This window comes from Struthio camelus, chromosome 28, assembly GCF_040807025.1.
Source record: "Struthio camelus isolate bStrCam1 chromosome 28, bStrCam1.hap1, whole genome shotgun sequence".
NCBI lineage: Eukaryota > Metazoa > Chordata > Aves > Struthioniformes > Struthionidae > Struthio > Struthio camelus.
Genome location: NC_090969.1, coordinates 5,063,121 through 5,079,545, shown reverse-complemented (window position 1 = coordinate 5,079,545; position 16,425 = coordinate 5,063,121). Strand labels below are relative to the sequence as shown.

General features: G+C 57.4%; 1 protein-coding gene and 1 long non-coding RNA gene across 2 annotated transcripts; both read right to left on the bottom strand.

Moving 5' to 3' along the window:
- Positions 1 to 2,580: 2,580 nt before the first annotated feature.
- LOC138062608 (maestro heat-like repeat-containing protein family member 7) lies at positions 2,581 to 6,523 on the bottom strand. Its single transcript, XM_068921441.1, has 6 exons — positions 6,116 to 6,523; positions 5,444 to 5,620; positions 4,720 to 4,845; positions 4,422 to 4,523; positions 3,930 to 4,032; positions 2,581 to 3,330 (listed from the first exon to the last, which is right to left on the bottom strand). Exons 1-6 carry the CDS (start codon positions 6,224 to 6,226, stop codon positions 3,164 to 3,166), a joined length of 786 nt encoding a protein of 261 aa, XP_068777542.1. The 5' UTR covers positions 6,227 to 6,523; the 3' UTR covers positions 2,581 to 3,163.
- A 1,940-nt stretch (positions 6,524 to 8,463) lies between these two features.
- On the bottom strand, positions 8,464 to 10,605 carry LOC138062658 (uncharacterized). Its single transcript, XR_011136568.1, has 3 exons — positions 10,496 to 10,605; positions 9,327 to 9,436; positions 8,464 to 8,729 (listed from the first exon to the last, which is right to left on the bottom strand). It is a non-coding gene; the product is annotated as an uncharacterized lncRNA (long non-coding RNA).
- Between the last annotated feature and the right edge of the window lie 5,820 nt (positions 10,606 to 16,425).

Here is a 16,425-nt window from a genome sequence, read left to right as displayed (position 1 = left end):
TCTTTGGGTGATTGCTTGCATCTACAGCAATAGTATTTATGATTATAAAATGACAAAGGGTTCTCATACAAACACATCAGACAAGGCAATCGAGTTAAATTACAAATCAATGTTTCAGAAAACCAAACAGAGAGAAGCAAAAGCTTTATCATTATGCCACAAATCACAAGTCACTTGAAAAGGCGCCAAGGTGTTGCTGGGTTGTTAAGAAAGCCTTTCTTCACTGATTTGATTTGGAGACTCAAGAACTGAGATGCAGCTGTGCTTTTGCAGCCAGGCACTAATTCATTAAGCGCAAAGTATAGGCATTACTTTTTTTCTATTGTAATCCCGTTCCCAATAGTGCATTAAGACAAACAAGAAGTTATGTTAGCATTTTTAGTTATTGAAGGCAGAACACTGAAGGAGATAAGCCAGCCTTAACTAGCATAATCCTTCTGTTAAGCAAACATGAAGATGGTACTGCTCTTTTGGAAGTTTGTCTGCACCTCTTGAAAAAGCAGGTATCTCCCTAAGAGACAGCATCTCGAAGATGTACACAATATGCTAAACATTTCTCTCTCCTCAGAGTTTTTGGATTCCCCTGTCTCTAGTCATTGTGAATACTGTCCACCCTCCCGAGCTGATCCGCTTCCCTGGGGGCTCCTTACTCCTGGGGACCTTCTTGGACAGAGGGGACCTTCTCTCTGCCTACGTCCTACATTTCCACAGAAATAACATTCCGGTCCCTCACTGTCTCCCCATCTTCTCCTGTCTCCTTCTTGTCCTTGCCCTTGGCATTGTCCTAGCCTTCCTCGGCCTCCTCTGTCTCTTCTTCTACCCCTTCCTCTAATTTGCAAGTTCCGTGCTGAAGCTGCTGCTAAGAGATTAGCCTCTTCTTGTTTTTCCTTTTTCCGTTCCTTTGCTTGCTTCACTTTCTGTTTCTCCTCTCTCCCGTCATAGACCAATACTGCTACACTTGAAATCCTTTGTGAAGTTTGCCTTGCCACCCTGGCATGTGCTCCTTCAACTATTTCGGGCTCTCCGGAGTGGCCTGATGGACAAAGACACTAATGGCTAGTGCATCATTCCAGTTCTGGAAAGTCATTCCCCCATAGTTCAACAAGGCTTGCCCTAGTCGTCCCCAAAAATCCCTGGCCTCTTTGTCCAAGCTCTGTCTACGCTCCTGCACTTTAGTCCAATCCACTCCTAATTTCCTACATGCTCTAATAGCTTCTACCAAGTTCCGGAGTCCTGTCTGGCAAGTGACTCTGTCCCCTGCGTTACTGTAATCCCAATTTGGATCGTTTGCTGGCTAACAATTTCTGTTTCCCCCAGTCTGTTGTACAAACTTTGCCTCTTTATTAACTATTTTATCTCGCTCGTTTGGTCAGAACAACTCTCTCAAGAGTACTTGGGTGTCCCGCCAGTTTGGATTATACCCAGTGCATATATATTAGAAAACAGCTGAGCGCTCCTCTCCGCATCCTCCCTCAACCTGGCCATTTTGCTTGCCCACAATGCTCAATCACTCGGACTCCAGGGCTGGCTAGTGAATACATGCAGTACCACGTGAGGGGGGTTAGCTCCCCCCGCAGCACTCGGTTGTAATGCTGCTGCAGTAGGTAAAACATTAGAAACCATAGGATGGAGTCCTGCCACGGGAGGAGGGGAAGTCTGAGTAAGGCAAGGAGAGGGACAGATAGACAGATCTTCAGGAGGCACCACCGGAGGAGTGTAAGGCGGAGCAGTAGCTCCTGGGGAGTTATTTGGGACACCTATATCTGCTGCAGCAAGAGTAGTTTTACACAGGGTGCCATTTGTCCTCCTTGGATATCGCCGGTCCCGTGCTCAGTTATTCCACACATACCAATAATCCATTCAGTGAGGATTTTCATCTTCCAATATACGTCATAGCATAGCGAATTTTGTAGAGTCGAAGGCTCCTTCTTTGGGTTAACCCCCACATTAATTGTCAGATGGACAATCATCCTGACATCAAGTGACAGCTAGCTTTTTGCATAACTTTACTGTACTGCCTTTTGTCTTCTTTTTTCCTTTTCCTTTTCTAATTTTGGACGTTTGGAGCCAAGAGGGTCCAATGGTGATTGGCTACACTCCCATCTGGGGTGCCAAAGTGCTGTGGAAACACTTTGACCCTAGGTGTCCGAGGAGCAGAGCCTCACGCACATCTAGCAGCAAAATTTGATTTATGTAACTGATGCTGCAGCATAGTAACTGCTGGAGCTGGGTGCCTCCAGGGAGGGACCCTGAACAAAGAAATCCTGGCGTAATTAGACCCCTTACAGTTTTATTTCCCACCTGCCAGGGAAGGTCTCCCCCAATCCTCTTTACTGAGTCTTCTTTACTCTCCTTCTGGTTGGTGTCGCTCTCGTTCTGCTTGGTCTTGGCCTTCAGCCCAGGCTCGTTGCCATGTCCTTGTTCCCCACAGTCCCTTATCTCCTCAGAGGTCAACCCCAACCCACGTGCATCCCATCTTGTCTCCTGCAGTCTACTTCGTAGCCTCATGAGCTAGGTGTATATCTTTATTAGCTGCTTTTAATGGGTTTGGCAGTTACATCCTCAGCAATGATTCTGGAGTTCATGGACGGTTCGGCCTTGAGGCCAGCATGCGCAGGGTAGGCAGTGGTGATAGAAACAGAGCTGCATGTCATACCCCAGCTCTGCCCTTCCACCTGAGATGCAAGCCCTGAAGACAGCAGGGGCCTGCTCTTGCCCTGGGGTGACTGGAGAGGGCAGGGGAGGCCAAAGCTTTTCTCCCACTTTCCCTTGGCTATTGTAGGCCAGTAGAGCAGTTGACGCTTTGCAGCAAAACCAAAGTGTGTCAGGCTGCTCTATGCTGGCCTGGGATATTGGAACGAGTGGACACCCCGTCCCACCCAGGACAAGCCAGATTCTTGCAGGCAGCAACTTTTGCCCCTTGCCTTTGGCTCCCTAAAAAAAGAACACTCACTCTGGCTGAGGAAACGGGGCTGTATCTTTGCGGGAAGTACAACAAAGCCATGAAGTGGTAGCACAACAGGGGCTGTGCTTGAGGAGTCGAGCTGTCCTGTGGTGGCGGGAGATGCCAGCAATGAGCCAGACCTTCCAGCACACTTGCGTGTGTCCGTGCTGTGCAGCACCATGGCATTGGCACAGCTGCGTCAGCTCTGCTCAAACGGAGTCACCTCCTGGCGGGAGGGTGCCACCTCACCCATGCTCTCTGGAGCCAGGGACACAGTGCTCCGAGGTGGAATCTTGATGCTCTCCTTGGCACCCTCAGGTTCATGATGGTCTGTGACACCAGGCAACGGACTAAAGGTTCAGCATCATTTTCCAGGGGCTGGAGGGCTGCGAGAGAAAGGCACCGAGCTGAGAACAGACTCCCACCTTTGCAGAGATCCCAGGAATCCCCCGCCAGGCAGGGCCAGCCCCACTCAGCTCTTCCCATGGGGAGGAGGCAGCAGGTAGGACAAATGGATCAGCTGGCACTTGCCGGTTGGCCAAGCCCCAGATGCCCCCCAAATACCCCCTGCTCTCCCCCACATACGGACACAGAGCCTTCCTCGCCTGGGGCAGGCCAGTGAACTGGAGCTCACTTCCCAGCCTCCTCCCTCCTCCCTGCCAGGGCTGCCTGACACAGCGCTGCTCTCACTCACCAGTGCACATCTCCTGCACCTTCTCCTTTCTCCGCTTCTTCACTTGCTGCCCGATGAGCCCTAGGCAAACACCTCCGCTCACCCCTCATACTCCTCACCAAGCCCCGAGCAGCACAGCTCCCATCTGGCCTTGCCAGCTTGGCCATGAAGCCTCCTCCCCTTGAGCAAGGCTGGCCCCAGCCCCGTCCCCAGGGTCCCCAGGGTGCAGGACCCAGGGACGGTGGGAGGGACTGAAGACCCTCCTGTGTGCCCGTCTGGGTGGGCAGGCATGGCCCTGGGCTTGTGGCTCACCAATGAACCTCACAGCTGCCTCCCGCAAGGATGCGTCCGGGTTCTCCAGGTATGGCAGGCTCAGGCACAGGTGTTGCTCTGCTCTGCTCCTGTCCCTCAGCAGCTGCAGACAGCACAAGGACAGGGGGTTGGCACCGAGCCTCCCCAGAAGGCCAGGCCTGTCCCTCCTCCCTGCTCCGGCCTCCTCTTCCTTCCTGTTCACGCCTCCCAGCTAGAAGCTGGCTGGTAGCCAGGTTCAGAGGGAGCAGAGGGCAGAGCGGGGCCTGTGGGTGCTGAGATCCCCGCCATGCTTCTGCCAAGGCCCAGCCAGGCCAGGGGCCCCTTCAGCACCCCAGCGGGCACTTAGAGCAGAGGGCCCTGCAGCACAGCCCAGCACAGCGGGGGCTCTGGGCTGCAGCAGTGCGTGAGGGGCACAGTTGTGCACCCTGCACACTGGCCATGGTGGCAGGCCTCGTCCCGCCGGGGCCCCGGGGGCTTTGGCCACGTCCTTACCACGTACTCCCCGATCTTCCACGTCTCCGCTCTTCTGGCCAGCTGCTTGAGCTCCTCCCACTTCAGGAACTGTGCAGCACTGACCAGGGCTTCCTGAGAGGCCTGCAGAGTAACAGAGACCAAGAGATGCCACCGCAGCCACAGCACACAGGAAGCTGCACCTCATGCTGCCATGCGTTCCAAGGCACACTTGGCAGCAGCCCTTGCCTTGCTGCTCACCTCCACCCACGGCATGTCAGCATTGCTTCCCCAAAACACTGCTCCCTACCTGGGCCACTCTCTGCACCTTGTCACTCACGTGGAGGAAGAGCGGCACCAGGCTCCTCTGTGCATGCTGCTTCAGGTTCCGTTTGTTCTTCCCCACCACAATCTCCAGCAGGTCTTTGAAGAGGAGGATGGAGAGCTCTCGCACTCTGCTGTCTTCCTGCGGGCAGGGAGGAGAGGAGGGGAGGCCTCAGCAACGACTCCAGGAACGGGGCCCGACAAGAGCGTTTGCTGTTGTAAGGCCTCGTCCTCTCTGGGCACAACTGTCCCCCAGCCCGGCCAGAGGTCGGAGCTGAGGACAAGCCTCTGCTGAGGCAGCCTGGACAATGAGGGTTGTCGGCGGCAGCAGCACGACAAGCTTCCCTGGGCTCTGTCTCCCTCTCCCTCTGGAGGGAGCTTCTTGGATTTCCCGAGGGCTCCATCAGGGCCCCCGCACAGAAAAGGACAGAAAGGGACAGCCCCGGGGCACAGCCTCTCCCTCACTCTCTAGCCTGCTCCTGCTTCTCTGCTCATCACTGCCCCAGGCCACGGCCGAGAGCAGACAGGGGGCTGGTTTGCTCTACTCCCACAGCCCAGGACACCAAGGCCAGCACAGGCCATGGGCTGAGAACCACAGGGCAAAAGGTTTCCTGACACACAGCAGGGCCTGTGCGGGGACGCGCCAACAGGCACATATGCAGAGGGGCACACAGCACCCAGACCACGCATACGGACCCCCGGACACACCAGCAGAGCCCCGGCTCTCCCACCAGCCTTACGTCATCAAAGCGAGGCAGAAGCTTCTTGGCCAGCTGCAGAACAATCGGGTTGGAGCCCTTCTGTTCCAGGTAGCTGAGGATGTTTCTCAGCAGCATCAGGCTTCCCACACACACTTCCCTGCAAGCATGCTGCAGCCACTCCATGCTGTCTGGGAGCAGGCTCTGCATTTTCCTTTTCTGTGGGAAACACACAACTTTCTTTGTGGGAAGCAAGGACAGACCCCCCCCCCACCCAAAAGTGCTCTGTGTGCTCTTTTCCCATCAGGGCTCAGTGGCCAGGGCCAGGGCTCTGCACACACACAGGCCTTGGGCACAGAGGCTGCAGTGCAGGGCACAGATCTCCAAGGGGGCCCTCAGCAGGCACTGGCCTCTGTAAGGACAAAAGCTGCTGCCTCAAGGCCCAGGAGCACCTGGCTGCATTTGCCCGGCCCTGTGCTCCAGCTCATTGTCCCTCTCCCAGATCTTCCCAGTGGGCATTGGTGCCTTTCTCCTTGTGCAGCACGGCCAAGGGCCTGGCATGACACTTGGGGCAGATGAATGGGGCAGCGGAGACTTGGGAGCAGCTACCGCACCTCCGGATTGCCAGCAAAGTCCAAGCCACTCTCTGACCCAGTGTCTCCTGTCAAGCCCCAGGCTGCCAGCACGGCTTCACCCGCCTGCCCCCCTCCTCACCATCTTGGGTCTCTTCAACAGAGTCACGAGGCCTCTGAACGCCAGTCTGCACATCTCCAGGCTCTCACTCTGCACATAACTCTGGACGAGTGGCAGGACCTCCTCATCCATGTCAGCAAGGTCAGGGCATTCCAGCAGCTGAAATGCACTCAGCACTGAAAGACTGGCAGAGCCGGCAGGACTGCCTGCAGCGTGCAGCTCTCCATCCCACCCACCATCCAGGGCAAGGGCACCAGGCCCTCACAAAGCTCAGCCCAAACACAGCAGGCATTGTGCAGACACCCCTGGGCCCTGCTCCCAGCCCTGCACCTCATGGCACGCTGCACACACCGCTCGCCTCCTCCTCCCGTCCCCTGAACCCTCTGCAGCCTCTTGTTCTCATCCCTTGGAGGAGCAATTGAACACACAGAGAACTGCCACAAAGGAGGCACAAAATACAAGTGCTTACGAGTGGTCGCCCAGCAGAAACGAGCCAAGGCCGGGGCTACTAACAGGAGCGTATGCATTGCCCCGGCTCCATTCACCAGCATCACCCCACACGCATGTGCACAAGCGAGCTACAGCATTTAGAGGCCCCTCCAGAGAGGCACCGCTTGCCATGAGGCCCACCTCGACAAAGAAAGCCATGACAGGCAGCTGATGAAACTGGTCCTCCCTCCTCAGAAGCCTTGCCAGCTGGTGGAAGATCCAGCAACGCAGGTGACTGGGAGCCCCCCTCATCGCTCTGTCAGAGGCAAGAAGGCAGTGCTGGGCCTCAGGTGAGCAGGCAAACCTCCTCTGGCATCTCTCTGCCCTCTCGAGCCATGTCCCTCCAGCACAGGGCAAGGCAGGCCAAGGCAGTGCTTGGCACGCAGCTCCTGCAGCCAGCGGCATTTGCTCATGGAGCACTGCTCTTGCCCTACCACACCTTGCCATTAGAAAGCCAGCGTCAGTCATCATTACGTTCCTTTTGGTGGGAGACCGGAGAAACAGCCTTCCTGCCCAGGCGGCATGGCCTGCCCACACATCCCCGCTCCTGCCCGCTTTGGATTCCTGTGCCCCTGGGCCCTCCCCATGTTCTCCTGTGCCTCTTGCACCTTTCCTGGGGCTCTGCCCTCGGGGGCACTGCAGGCACACCGTCCCCAGTGCTCTCGGTCATGTGAGCCCAGGCCCCACAGGACGGCACTCCAGGCCTTTGGGAGGGGACCACTCCTGCACGCGACCCTCTCCCACAGCTCCTAACACCACCTGCTCCCCCAGCAGCTCTCCAAGCTGGGCAGCATGGCAGCTCCCAGGGCCCTTCTGCTGGGCGAGCCCTTGCCACAAGGGCTGAGGCTGCAGCCCCTTTCTTGGAGAACTGGCGCTCCCCCTCCCCCAACAAGAAGCACAAGGGGTGGCACACCCCACATCCAGGGAAGAGGTGCTGGGCCACAGCAGGCCGGAAAGGGCTCAACCTGGCCAGCACCACCACTCCCTTCTGGGAGGTGTCCGCATGCAGAAATAGGTCCCAGCCACCCTTCCTCTCAACAGCCACGGCTATGGTCTCATAGTGAGCACAGCGCAGCAGACTTTTCATGGCCTGCACGGCGCACCTGCATGCACAGCAAAGCCCAGGTCATACTGGCAGCCTGGCCCTGCCTCCAGGTGCAGCGCAGAGACAGGGCCACCGGGATCGAGCACCTGACGTGGCTGGTGGGACGGGACTCATCCCCTTGGCATTCCCTCAAAAACATATTTGCTTCCTGGTGGCTGAACTCTGCTGTGAAGACCATCTGCAAGAGCAGCGCCAGGAAGAGCTGGGGGAAAAACGCCTTCACCGCCTCTGGGCAGACGGGCTCCCGGACGATCTCACACAGTGCCCTCGTTGCCTGCAGAAAACACCCAGACACACCTCGCACTCCCGAGCAGCCCCTGGCATGCTTCCACAGCCCTCGAGGTGGGAGGCTCGGGCACAGCCTTGGAGCATGGGAAATGCAGATGGAGGCCTCAGCCTGGCTGCCTGACCAGGGCCAGCACCCGCAGGCTCTTTGGCCTCAGCTCCTGGTTGTACACAGTGAGCCTTCCTGCCTCAGCATGACCATCACCTCGGCAGGCTTCGTGTAGCGTGCACGCTCTGCCAGGCTCCCTGTCCCAGGCCGTGCTGCCTGCCCAGGTTTTGCAGGAGCCCTACTCCTGCCCCTCACCTTGCCCCGAACCTTACCCTGGCTTTCCAGCCTGCTGAGCAAGGTCGGCGGATGCAGGGACAGGGTATGCAGGATGGACATTTCCTGGGCATGGCCAGCCTGGCTGTTTGTGTGCAGAGAGGCCAGGCAGCACTTGGCAGCCCTGTGCGCTGGCGCAGTCAGAGGCCTGGCACTGGGCATGTTGTATCCATGGGCCCAGGAGAGGTCCCTGCTTGGGGACACTCCGGCAGGGGAGAGGGCGAGAGGGGGCCTAGAGAGGCAGGCACCAGCCTGGGGGCACGGGAGGCCTCGTCCCCTGACTCATGGCCAGCGGAAGGATGCAGTTGTTGTCCCTGTTGGAGCTGGACTGCTTGTGCAGTGGCCACTCCTCCAGCAAGCTCAGCAGCTCCCGCAGCATGTCCAGCGCAAGCATCGGCTTATCCATCAGCACCTTCCACATGCTCACGGCAGTGCTGCAGGCCAAGAGCGCTCTGTCAGTGGTGCCTCCTTGGCCGCAGCACCGTAGCCTGGGCCAGCCCTGGAGGTCCCCAGCTGTGTGCCAGCCCTGCCCCTGCCCACCCCCTCCTCGCTGAGAGCCCCAAGAGGGTCCTGCCCAGGCAGGCACGACGTGACCAAGCTGAAGCCCCTTGCACCATGGCCCAGGAGAGCCAGGAGCAGGTGCTGTGCTGGGTAGCAGCATCATGGGGCATGTGGCCAGAGGGCCACCAGGGCAAGGCAGGATGCTTGGGAGCAGGCTCACAGTGCACTGGCTCTGCAGGCAACCCTAGCTTGCTGGTGGCCAGCAGGCTGCAGCTGCTGCTGGGACTCTTGGAGCCAAGCCTCTGGCTAGTCCCCGCTCAGCGACAGTGGGAGACACAGCAGTGAGAGCGGGGCTGCTACCAGGCAGCAACCAGTACTCTAGGTGCCACTCAGAGCTGCTTCCCTCTCCATCACCACCTCCGTACCAACCCCAAGGCCCCCTCAGCCCCACTCATTAGGCATCCCTTTGCTCATCCACGTCTCCTCAGGACCCCATGGCCAACAGTCCCAGCAAGGGAAGTGCTCCTCACCCTCACGATCACGCTGATGTTGCTCGTCCACAAAAGGCAGAGCTCATTGTCGGCTTCCCTCTCCTTCTGGGGCTCCACATACTCTGGATCATCCTGCAACATCGCCCGGCCTGAACAGCAGCAGAAAGACACAGTGGTCAGGAGGAGTCATGGAGAGCTGCAGGTGGCAGACTCATGGCGTCAGAGAGCAACCAGCCTGGCAGAGACAAAGGGCATGCCAGGAATGTATGGGGAGCAAGATTCCCAGGGAGGGTCGGGGCCTATTCCAGGGCAGAGAAGGGCAGTTGCTTCAAAGGGTACTAAAAGCCCCACGGATTTGATTGGACTTTCCAGTGGGAAGCCCGACACAAGCCGTAGCCCCTGAGCAGGGGCTGCTGAGCATTTTCCAGGCCAGTGGTATCCAGGACAGGTACTAACAGCCTGCTCCCCTGCTCCTACATCAGCCGTGCCTCCTGCTCCTTTGCCTCACTGAGCAGAGGGGCCAAGGCAGTGCGATGCCTTCCCCGGCCTTGCCAGCATGGCCGCGTGCAGAAGCACACAGCCCAGCACTGCTTCTCTTACGTCTTCGCTGCACAATGAATCTGAAGAGGCAATGGAGAGCATCCAAGGCCCCACACTTGGTCTCCGCGTCCTCGTACGCACAGCAAAGGATGAGGCAGCCCACCAGCTGTCCCAGCATTGGCATGGGACAGCAGTGCCTTCCCATAGCAGGCAGGGCTCTCATCCACTCCTCCAAAGGGGTGCCACATCGGCGGAAGGCGGGTGGGACAGGTAGAAGGGCTGACGGGAGGCAGTCACCACCAAAGCCCTGAAGCCAAGACTCTGCCCAGGCATGGATCCCAGGGGAGCCAAAGCTCTCGACGGCCCTGCAGGCCTTGCCTGCCAAAGCAGCAGCCCAGCACAGGCAGCACTGCCAGGCTGCGGCTCACATCATGCTCCGCGCGCACTGCTCCCCTGCACAGGGCTGGGGGCACAGCTGGCTCCTGCGACAAAGGGACTGCAGAGAAAAGCCCATGGAGAGAGCGCCAAAGAGCTTTGCTTCAGGGCAGAGCCTTGCTCACTGCCTTAACCTGTGCCCACGCTTCCCTCCGAGGGACCCCTGAGCTGCACGGTGCTCTGGGCTGCTGCAAAGGGCCAAAGCGGGGGCTGCACGGTGCTTGGCTCCTTACCTCCAGCGAGGAAGAGTTGGCCAGCAACTTGCTCAGCCTCCCAATCCTCCCCACGGCCCTCTCACGCACAGCTGCTCTCTCCGTCTTGCTGAAGGGCAGCAGCATCTGCAAGGAGAAAGGCTACTGCTCTGCCCGGGGAGCTGACGTCCACTCCAGCAGAAGCAGCTCTGCTAAGCGCCTGCCTGCAGTGATACAGTGCACCAAGGCTTCCTCGGAGCTACAGCCAAGCCTGGAATGGCCTTCCTGCCCCTACAGGCCCCAGCCTGCAAGGCCCACCTTGCCCTCAGGCAGCCAGCCACACCTAAACCCCCTCCCAGCCTCTGCTCCTGTGCCTGCACATGGCCCCGGGTGCCCTCTTCAGGATGGCAGGGCTTTCAGGCCACACCTTCCCTAGGGGTCTGCAGTGGGCTGCCTGGCCTCCGACCTCTTGGCATGGCAGAAGAACCAAGCTTCCAGGCTCGACTCCCCTTGCAGGACACGCAGCTCCCAGTGGGTCTCTGCCCCATTCCGATCTGGCAAGGAAAGCACAAGGCACGGGGAGGCAGGGGGGCAGCAGCACCAGCTGCCATCTGTGCGGTGCCTAGAGAAGAAGGGTGACAGTCCTCGCACTGCTCTGGTGCAAGGAGAGCTTTGGGGGCAGAGGTGGCCCAGGAGTGTTCATGGAGGAAAGAGCCTGCAGCGTGCTGCCTGTACATGGCACTCGGGTGGGGAATGTCCACTCGAGGGTGTCACTTCCCTCTGCTGAGGAACAGGCCCAATGCAGCCCACTCTTTGCAAATGCCACACCTGCAAGATCTTCTGCAGCTCCAGGAGGCTGGAAGTGGCCGACTTGAGCACCAGCACCTCCAACATGCTATCCATGGCATCGAGGGTCCATGGCAAGGAGGACAGGGGGTTGTGGCATTCCTTCCCCACTGCCTCTGACCCACAGCAGACTCAGTTGGACCCCTGCTGCCCAGGGAGGACACCCGCTGCCCTGCACGGGCCAAGCAGAGGCCTCAGGGCAGGAGACCTGCTGTGCACGGACCAGCCCCTGGGCACTGCCCATGGCCCAGCCCCGCGGAAGGGCATGAAGGCAGGAGGGTGGGAAAACAAGTCTGAGATCCTGCCCAGCCTTGGATCTATCTGGCAGTCGCCTCTCAGCACAGCGGAGCCAGGGGCAAGCCCAGAGGGGCTGGCGGGCTCCCTGTAGCTCACCCAGCGCCTACCTTGGAGTAGAGGGACATGTCCACGGTCTCCATGTCTTCTCTTGGAGGAAGCAAGAAGACACTCTTGAAGCAGGCATGGAGGAGGCTGCTCTTTTTGCCCTCCCCAACCGGCTCCACTGCACTGCAAAGAGAAAGAGAGAGAGACAGCAATGCCTCTTGGACACTGGTGCTGGGAGCGGTGCCTGGATTACCTGGGGCCCTCTGCCCTGCTGACAAGCCTGGGCCAGGGGAGAGCAGAAGTGCAGCAGACGGCACCGCCAGCCTCCTCCCACCATGGTGCACACCTCCCGGCCAGGGACGGTGCCATCAGGCACATGCTGTGCGCAGGTCCTGGCCAAACCAGGGGCTCTGCTAGGTACCTCATTGCCGTGATAGCAAGCCTGGCTTGCTGACGCACGGCTGTGCCCAGGCGCTCCAAGGGCTCCTCTTCCAGCAGCACCTGCAGAGCACAACCCGCATTCAGCGCGGCAACTGCCACCACCCAGCACCAGCAGACCCAGGGCCCAGCTGGCCTCGCCCCTGTCCTCACACCTGCTGCCTCTCCCCTCACCTCGATTTGCTCGGCCAGCTCGTGTCGGCAGCAGAACACCTCCAGGCCCAGGACAAGGTCTTGGCGCTGCTGCCTCCGCAGAGGCTGCCGATGGACGCTAGAAACTTCAGCTTCTGCGCCTCTTGCTGACAGACGGGGAAGAGAGACGTGGGGGGTGCGAGAGGGGACAGGGAAGGCCAGCAGGACCATTTCCTGCGCTCAGGGGGAATTTCCTGCCTCGCCATTTTGGGCCAGGGCAGCACCAAACTCCTGGGCCGGGGCCGGGGGCGGAGGGGCGGGGCCATGGCAGGGACGGGGCGCCAGCCGGGCCCCCCGCGGCGGGACAGGCAGCGCAGCAGGCTGCTGGGGCGCGGCCGTGGCGCAGGGACAGCCCGCCGGGCGGCCATTGGGCGGCCTGCGTGTCGCTCAGGGCTCACCCCGCCCCTCCCGGGCACCCATTCGCTCGCTGCCTCCCCTCGCTCCCCGATTGGCCGGGCAGGGGGCGGGCTCTCCAGCCGGCCGCCCGCGGCAGCTGCTGGCGCCAAGCAGAAGCTGCAGCTCGGCTCTGTGGAGAAAAGGAGGCTGCAGAGAGCCGCTCGCTCTGCCCGCAGCCCCACCGCCTCCGCGCAGCGTCATCCCGCCCGGCACCTGGCCCCTTCTCTGCACGGCACAGATTATTGGCCTTGCCAGTTCTGCTGGCACCCGGGGCCATGGCAGGGCTCCCAAGTGGGCGGAAAACCACAGGGACGTCGGTCAAAGAGCTGGTGAGCAGCCTGCACTGGTTCAGGCTGGAGCACGTCATACAGCGTAGAAATTACGCCCTCCACTCCTACAAGTAGGAGGATGTTGGCCCGTTCAGCTGGCACGGTTGGAGCTGGAGAATGATGCCTGCCCGTTGCCTAAAAGAACTTGTTGTAAAACCTAAAACCTTTTCCCTGTGTTTCACGAAAGCCAGACAGCTAACCTCGTGTGAACTCAAGGAGCAATTTCTCTGGGATGACTGCATGAAAACTGAGGGTTTTTTTCTTTTTTAGGAGAAAAAGCACTCTTTCTTTTCCAAACCCTTGAGTCTGTGTTCTTTGACCTTCATATGTGAGTCTATTTCAGCCTAGCAGGCTCTTTTCACACCTGTAGGTGTTGATGTTGACAAAGGCACCGATGTGCTTTCTAGTGTGGCATGCTAGCACCTATCCCAAGAAGTGGAACTCTCTCTGCTTATTGCGTTGTGGCCAAGCAATACATCCCCACAATGGAAGAAGGTGGAGGGCAGAAGCCTGGCTGTGACTGACCACAGGTGTTGCCAAGAAAGCTGGATGAATCTCAGCACAAAGGGAGCCACAGGCTGGCCTTTGTTTTAAGGCATCCTCTGGACTCCTGCAAACCGCTGAAGGCTGGAAATCCATCCTTCCAGGAGCAGAAACGATGAGCAGTAGAGGGAATGTGCTGCGCAGGTGAGCTGCAGCTGGTGCAGCAAGCACTGCTGGTTTGAAGCGGTGGCTTGCTCCTTTGCCCTTTCCCACAGAAATGCAATCTGATAATGGATGACATTTGTAAGACCAAAGAACTGCAAAGGTGGAGTTCTTCCCATGGAGTCCAGTGGCCTTTCCACCTACCGTGTCGAGCTCAATGCAATGGGGGAGGAGAAAGATGGCATGGATGAGAGAAAGAACAGCAATGCAAGAGTGACTCTTCTCTCTTCGAGTACTTCTAAGTGGGGATTGCATTGGTGGGAAGTCTGAAGTTGGCTAAATAAGGACAGGCAACCTTCTTGGCTCATTGGGAAGTGTTAGAGAAGGACATTGTATCTGACTGAGCTTCAGCTTAGTCTCAGTGCCTAAAGTAGATGAAGGCTGCGGGCCTCAAGGCCGACCTCTATGAACTCGAGAAACATTGCTGGCAATGTCACTGCAAAACCAGTTAAGCCCAGCTACTAAGGCTGCAAACCCAGCTAATGAGGATATAAAATAGGATGCAGGAGACAAGAAGGGATGCACGTGCGTTGTGGTTGACCTTGGAGGCAATAAGGGACTATGCAAGAGAAGGACACGGCAACCAGCGTGGGATGTAGGCCAGGAGCTGTCAGGAGGAGAGAGCCACCAATCAGAAGGGGAGTGACCACCGACTCAGTAAAGACAACTGGAGGAGACCTTCAGTGGCAGGCAGGGAAATAAGACTGTAAAGGGTCAAATTACCCCAGAATGTCTTTGTCCAGGGTCTCTCTGTGGAGGCAGCCAGCTGGAGCTGTTGTTTTGCTGTACTGCCATTCAAAGAAATAATTAATTTTGCTGCTTTATGTACGTGAGACTCTGCCCCTCGGAAACCTCGGGTGGGGCCATTACTACAAGAGGAAGTCCCCTAGATGAGGGGTTTGTGTCAGTAGCTGCACGAATTCCTTTGAAAACCCTGTCAAAGTCCTGGAGACCCACAGAATGACAGGACGGTTGAGGTTGGAATGGACCTCTGGAGATCATCTAGTCCAACCCCCCTGCTCAAGCAGGGTCCTCTAGAGCCCATTGCCCAGGATCGCGTCCAGATGGCTTTTGAAAATCTCCAGGGAAGGAGACTCCACTGCCTCTCTGGGCAAGCTGTGCCAGTGCTCAGTCCAGAAGTTTTTCCTCCTGTGCACATGGAACTTCCTGTGGTTCAGTTTGTGCCCGTTGCCTCTTGTCCTGTCGCTGGGCACCACTAAGAAGAGTCTGGCCCCATCCCCTCGACACCCTCCCTTCAGAGACTTGTACACACTGATGAGATCCCCTCTCAGTCTTCTCTTCTCCAGGCTCTACAGGCCCAGCTCTCTCAGCCTTTCTTCACAGGAGAGATGCTCCAGGTGGCCCCTCAACCTCTTTGTAGCCCTCCGCTGGACTCTCTCCAGTAGGGCCATGTCTCTCTTGTACTCTCTTTCCAGCAGGTCAACCCGCAGCCTGTCCTGGTGCATGGAGTTCTTCCTCCCTAGGTGCAGGACCCTGCACTTGCCTTTGTTGAACCTCAGGAGGTTCCTCTCTGCCCATGAAGTTGTGATTGAACAAGGTTGTGGCTCTTTTTCTGGATGGTGGATGGGTGGGATGGCAGCAGGATGAGGAGTCATGAAGGGAGGAAGGGGAATTCCGTTAACTTCTGCACCTGGGTTAGGTTCTTGGGAGTGTTATTATTGTGGGAAGTGAGGACATCTGCAGCGTGAGTGCCCAAGCTGTGCACGAATGCAGCCACAGTCGGGGGTGAATCCTCCTTCGGGAGAAAATCAAGATGTCGGCCGAACTGATCAATGACTCGTTGAGGAGGAGTATAATTGTATTAAATGTGTATGTATGTTTTTGGATGCAATCCCTTTGGCTAGTCAGGGCTGCATAACCAGGAAAGTTGCTGGAAAGCAAGTAACCTTTCTAGTGGCTGCAGGGGCTACTTTGTCTCTTTTGAATTATACAGATAAAAGGTCCCCCTCCAGCTGTAAAACAATATGCTGTCCTGCATGAGGTAGAGTAAAATATTCCAAAACAGAGGGATACCTATTTAGAACAGGGGATTTTGAAGCCCTGCATTTCTCCTTTTAATACACCCATTTTACCAGTACACGTAAACATCGCCTGGACAGTGAGGGAGATCCTGAGTATCGATTTGTACAGGCTGTACGTGCTATTAATCACTATGTTGTCAGTTTTAACTCCAATTCCTGTATGGGCTAAGGGGTTTACAGTAATAGATTTAAGTTCCGCTTTCTTTAGTATACCTGCAGGAGAAGAGAGTCAACTTTTGTTTGCATTTCCCTGGAAAGGACAACAACCGACCTGGACGCGACTTGCACAAGGATCCACTGGCTCACCAACTAGTTTTGCTCGGTTGCTGCAGAAAGGCTTACGTACCGTTGTTTTATGCTCTGATGTGGGGATTGAAGACACGAACCTTGTGTGTAGTGAAGCAAGATTGTATATTTTATAGTCCATCCTCTCTTATATACCTTAATGGGTGAGAACATACACCTTATCATGTGAGAATACCGTTGTGTTTCCAGATTAAAGTTACTTGTTATTTTGCTGCATTGCTACAAGCGGCGCTCTGCATCGAGAGTCTCTTCTCTCTCTGCCGTCCTTGCCCAGCTCAGGTGCCCCCGTCCGTCTTGGCACTGCCTCAAGTCTTCGGTGCACTTTCCCAGGGCTTGTGGCACTGAGAAAATACTTTGCTGCTGCTCCCAGTCGTCT

Excerpts from the sequence above, each read along its gene's own strand:
- LOC138062608 (XM_068921441.1), bottom strand. The coding sequence starts at position 6,226 with ATGGATGAGGAGGTCCTGCCACTCGTCCAGAGTTATGTGCAGAGTGAG. Across the intron at positions 4,524-4,719 it reads TGGTGCCGCTCTTCCTCCAC|GCCTCTCAGGAAGCCCTGGT; the intron begins GTGAGTGACAAG and ends GTTACTCTGCAG. Across the intron at positions 4,033-4,421 it reads GGAAGATCGGGGAGTACGTG|CTGCTGAGGGACAGGAGCAG; the intron begins GTAAGGACGTGG and ends TGCTGTCTGCAG.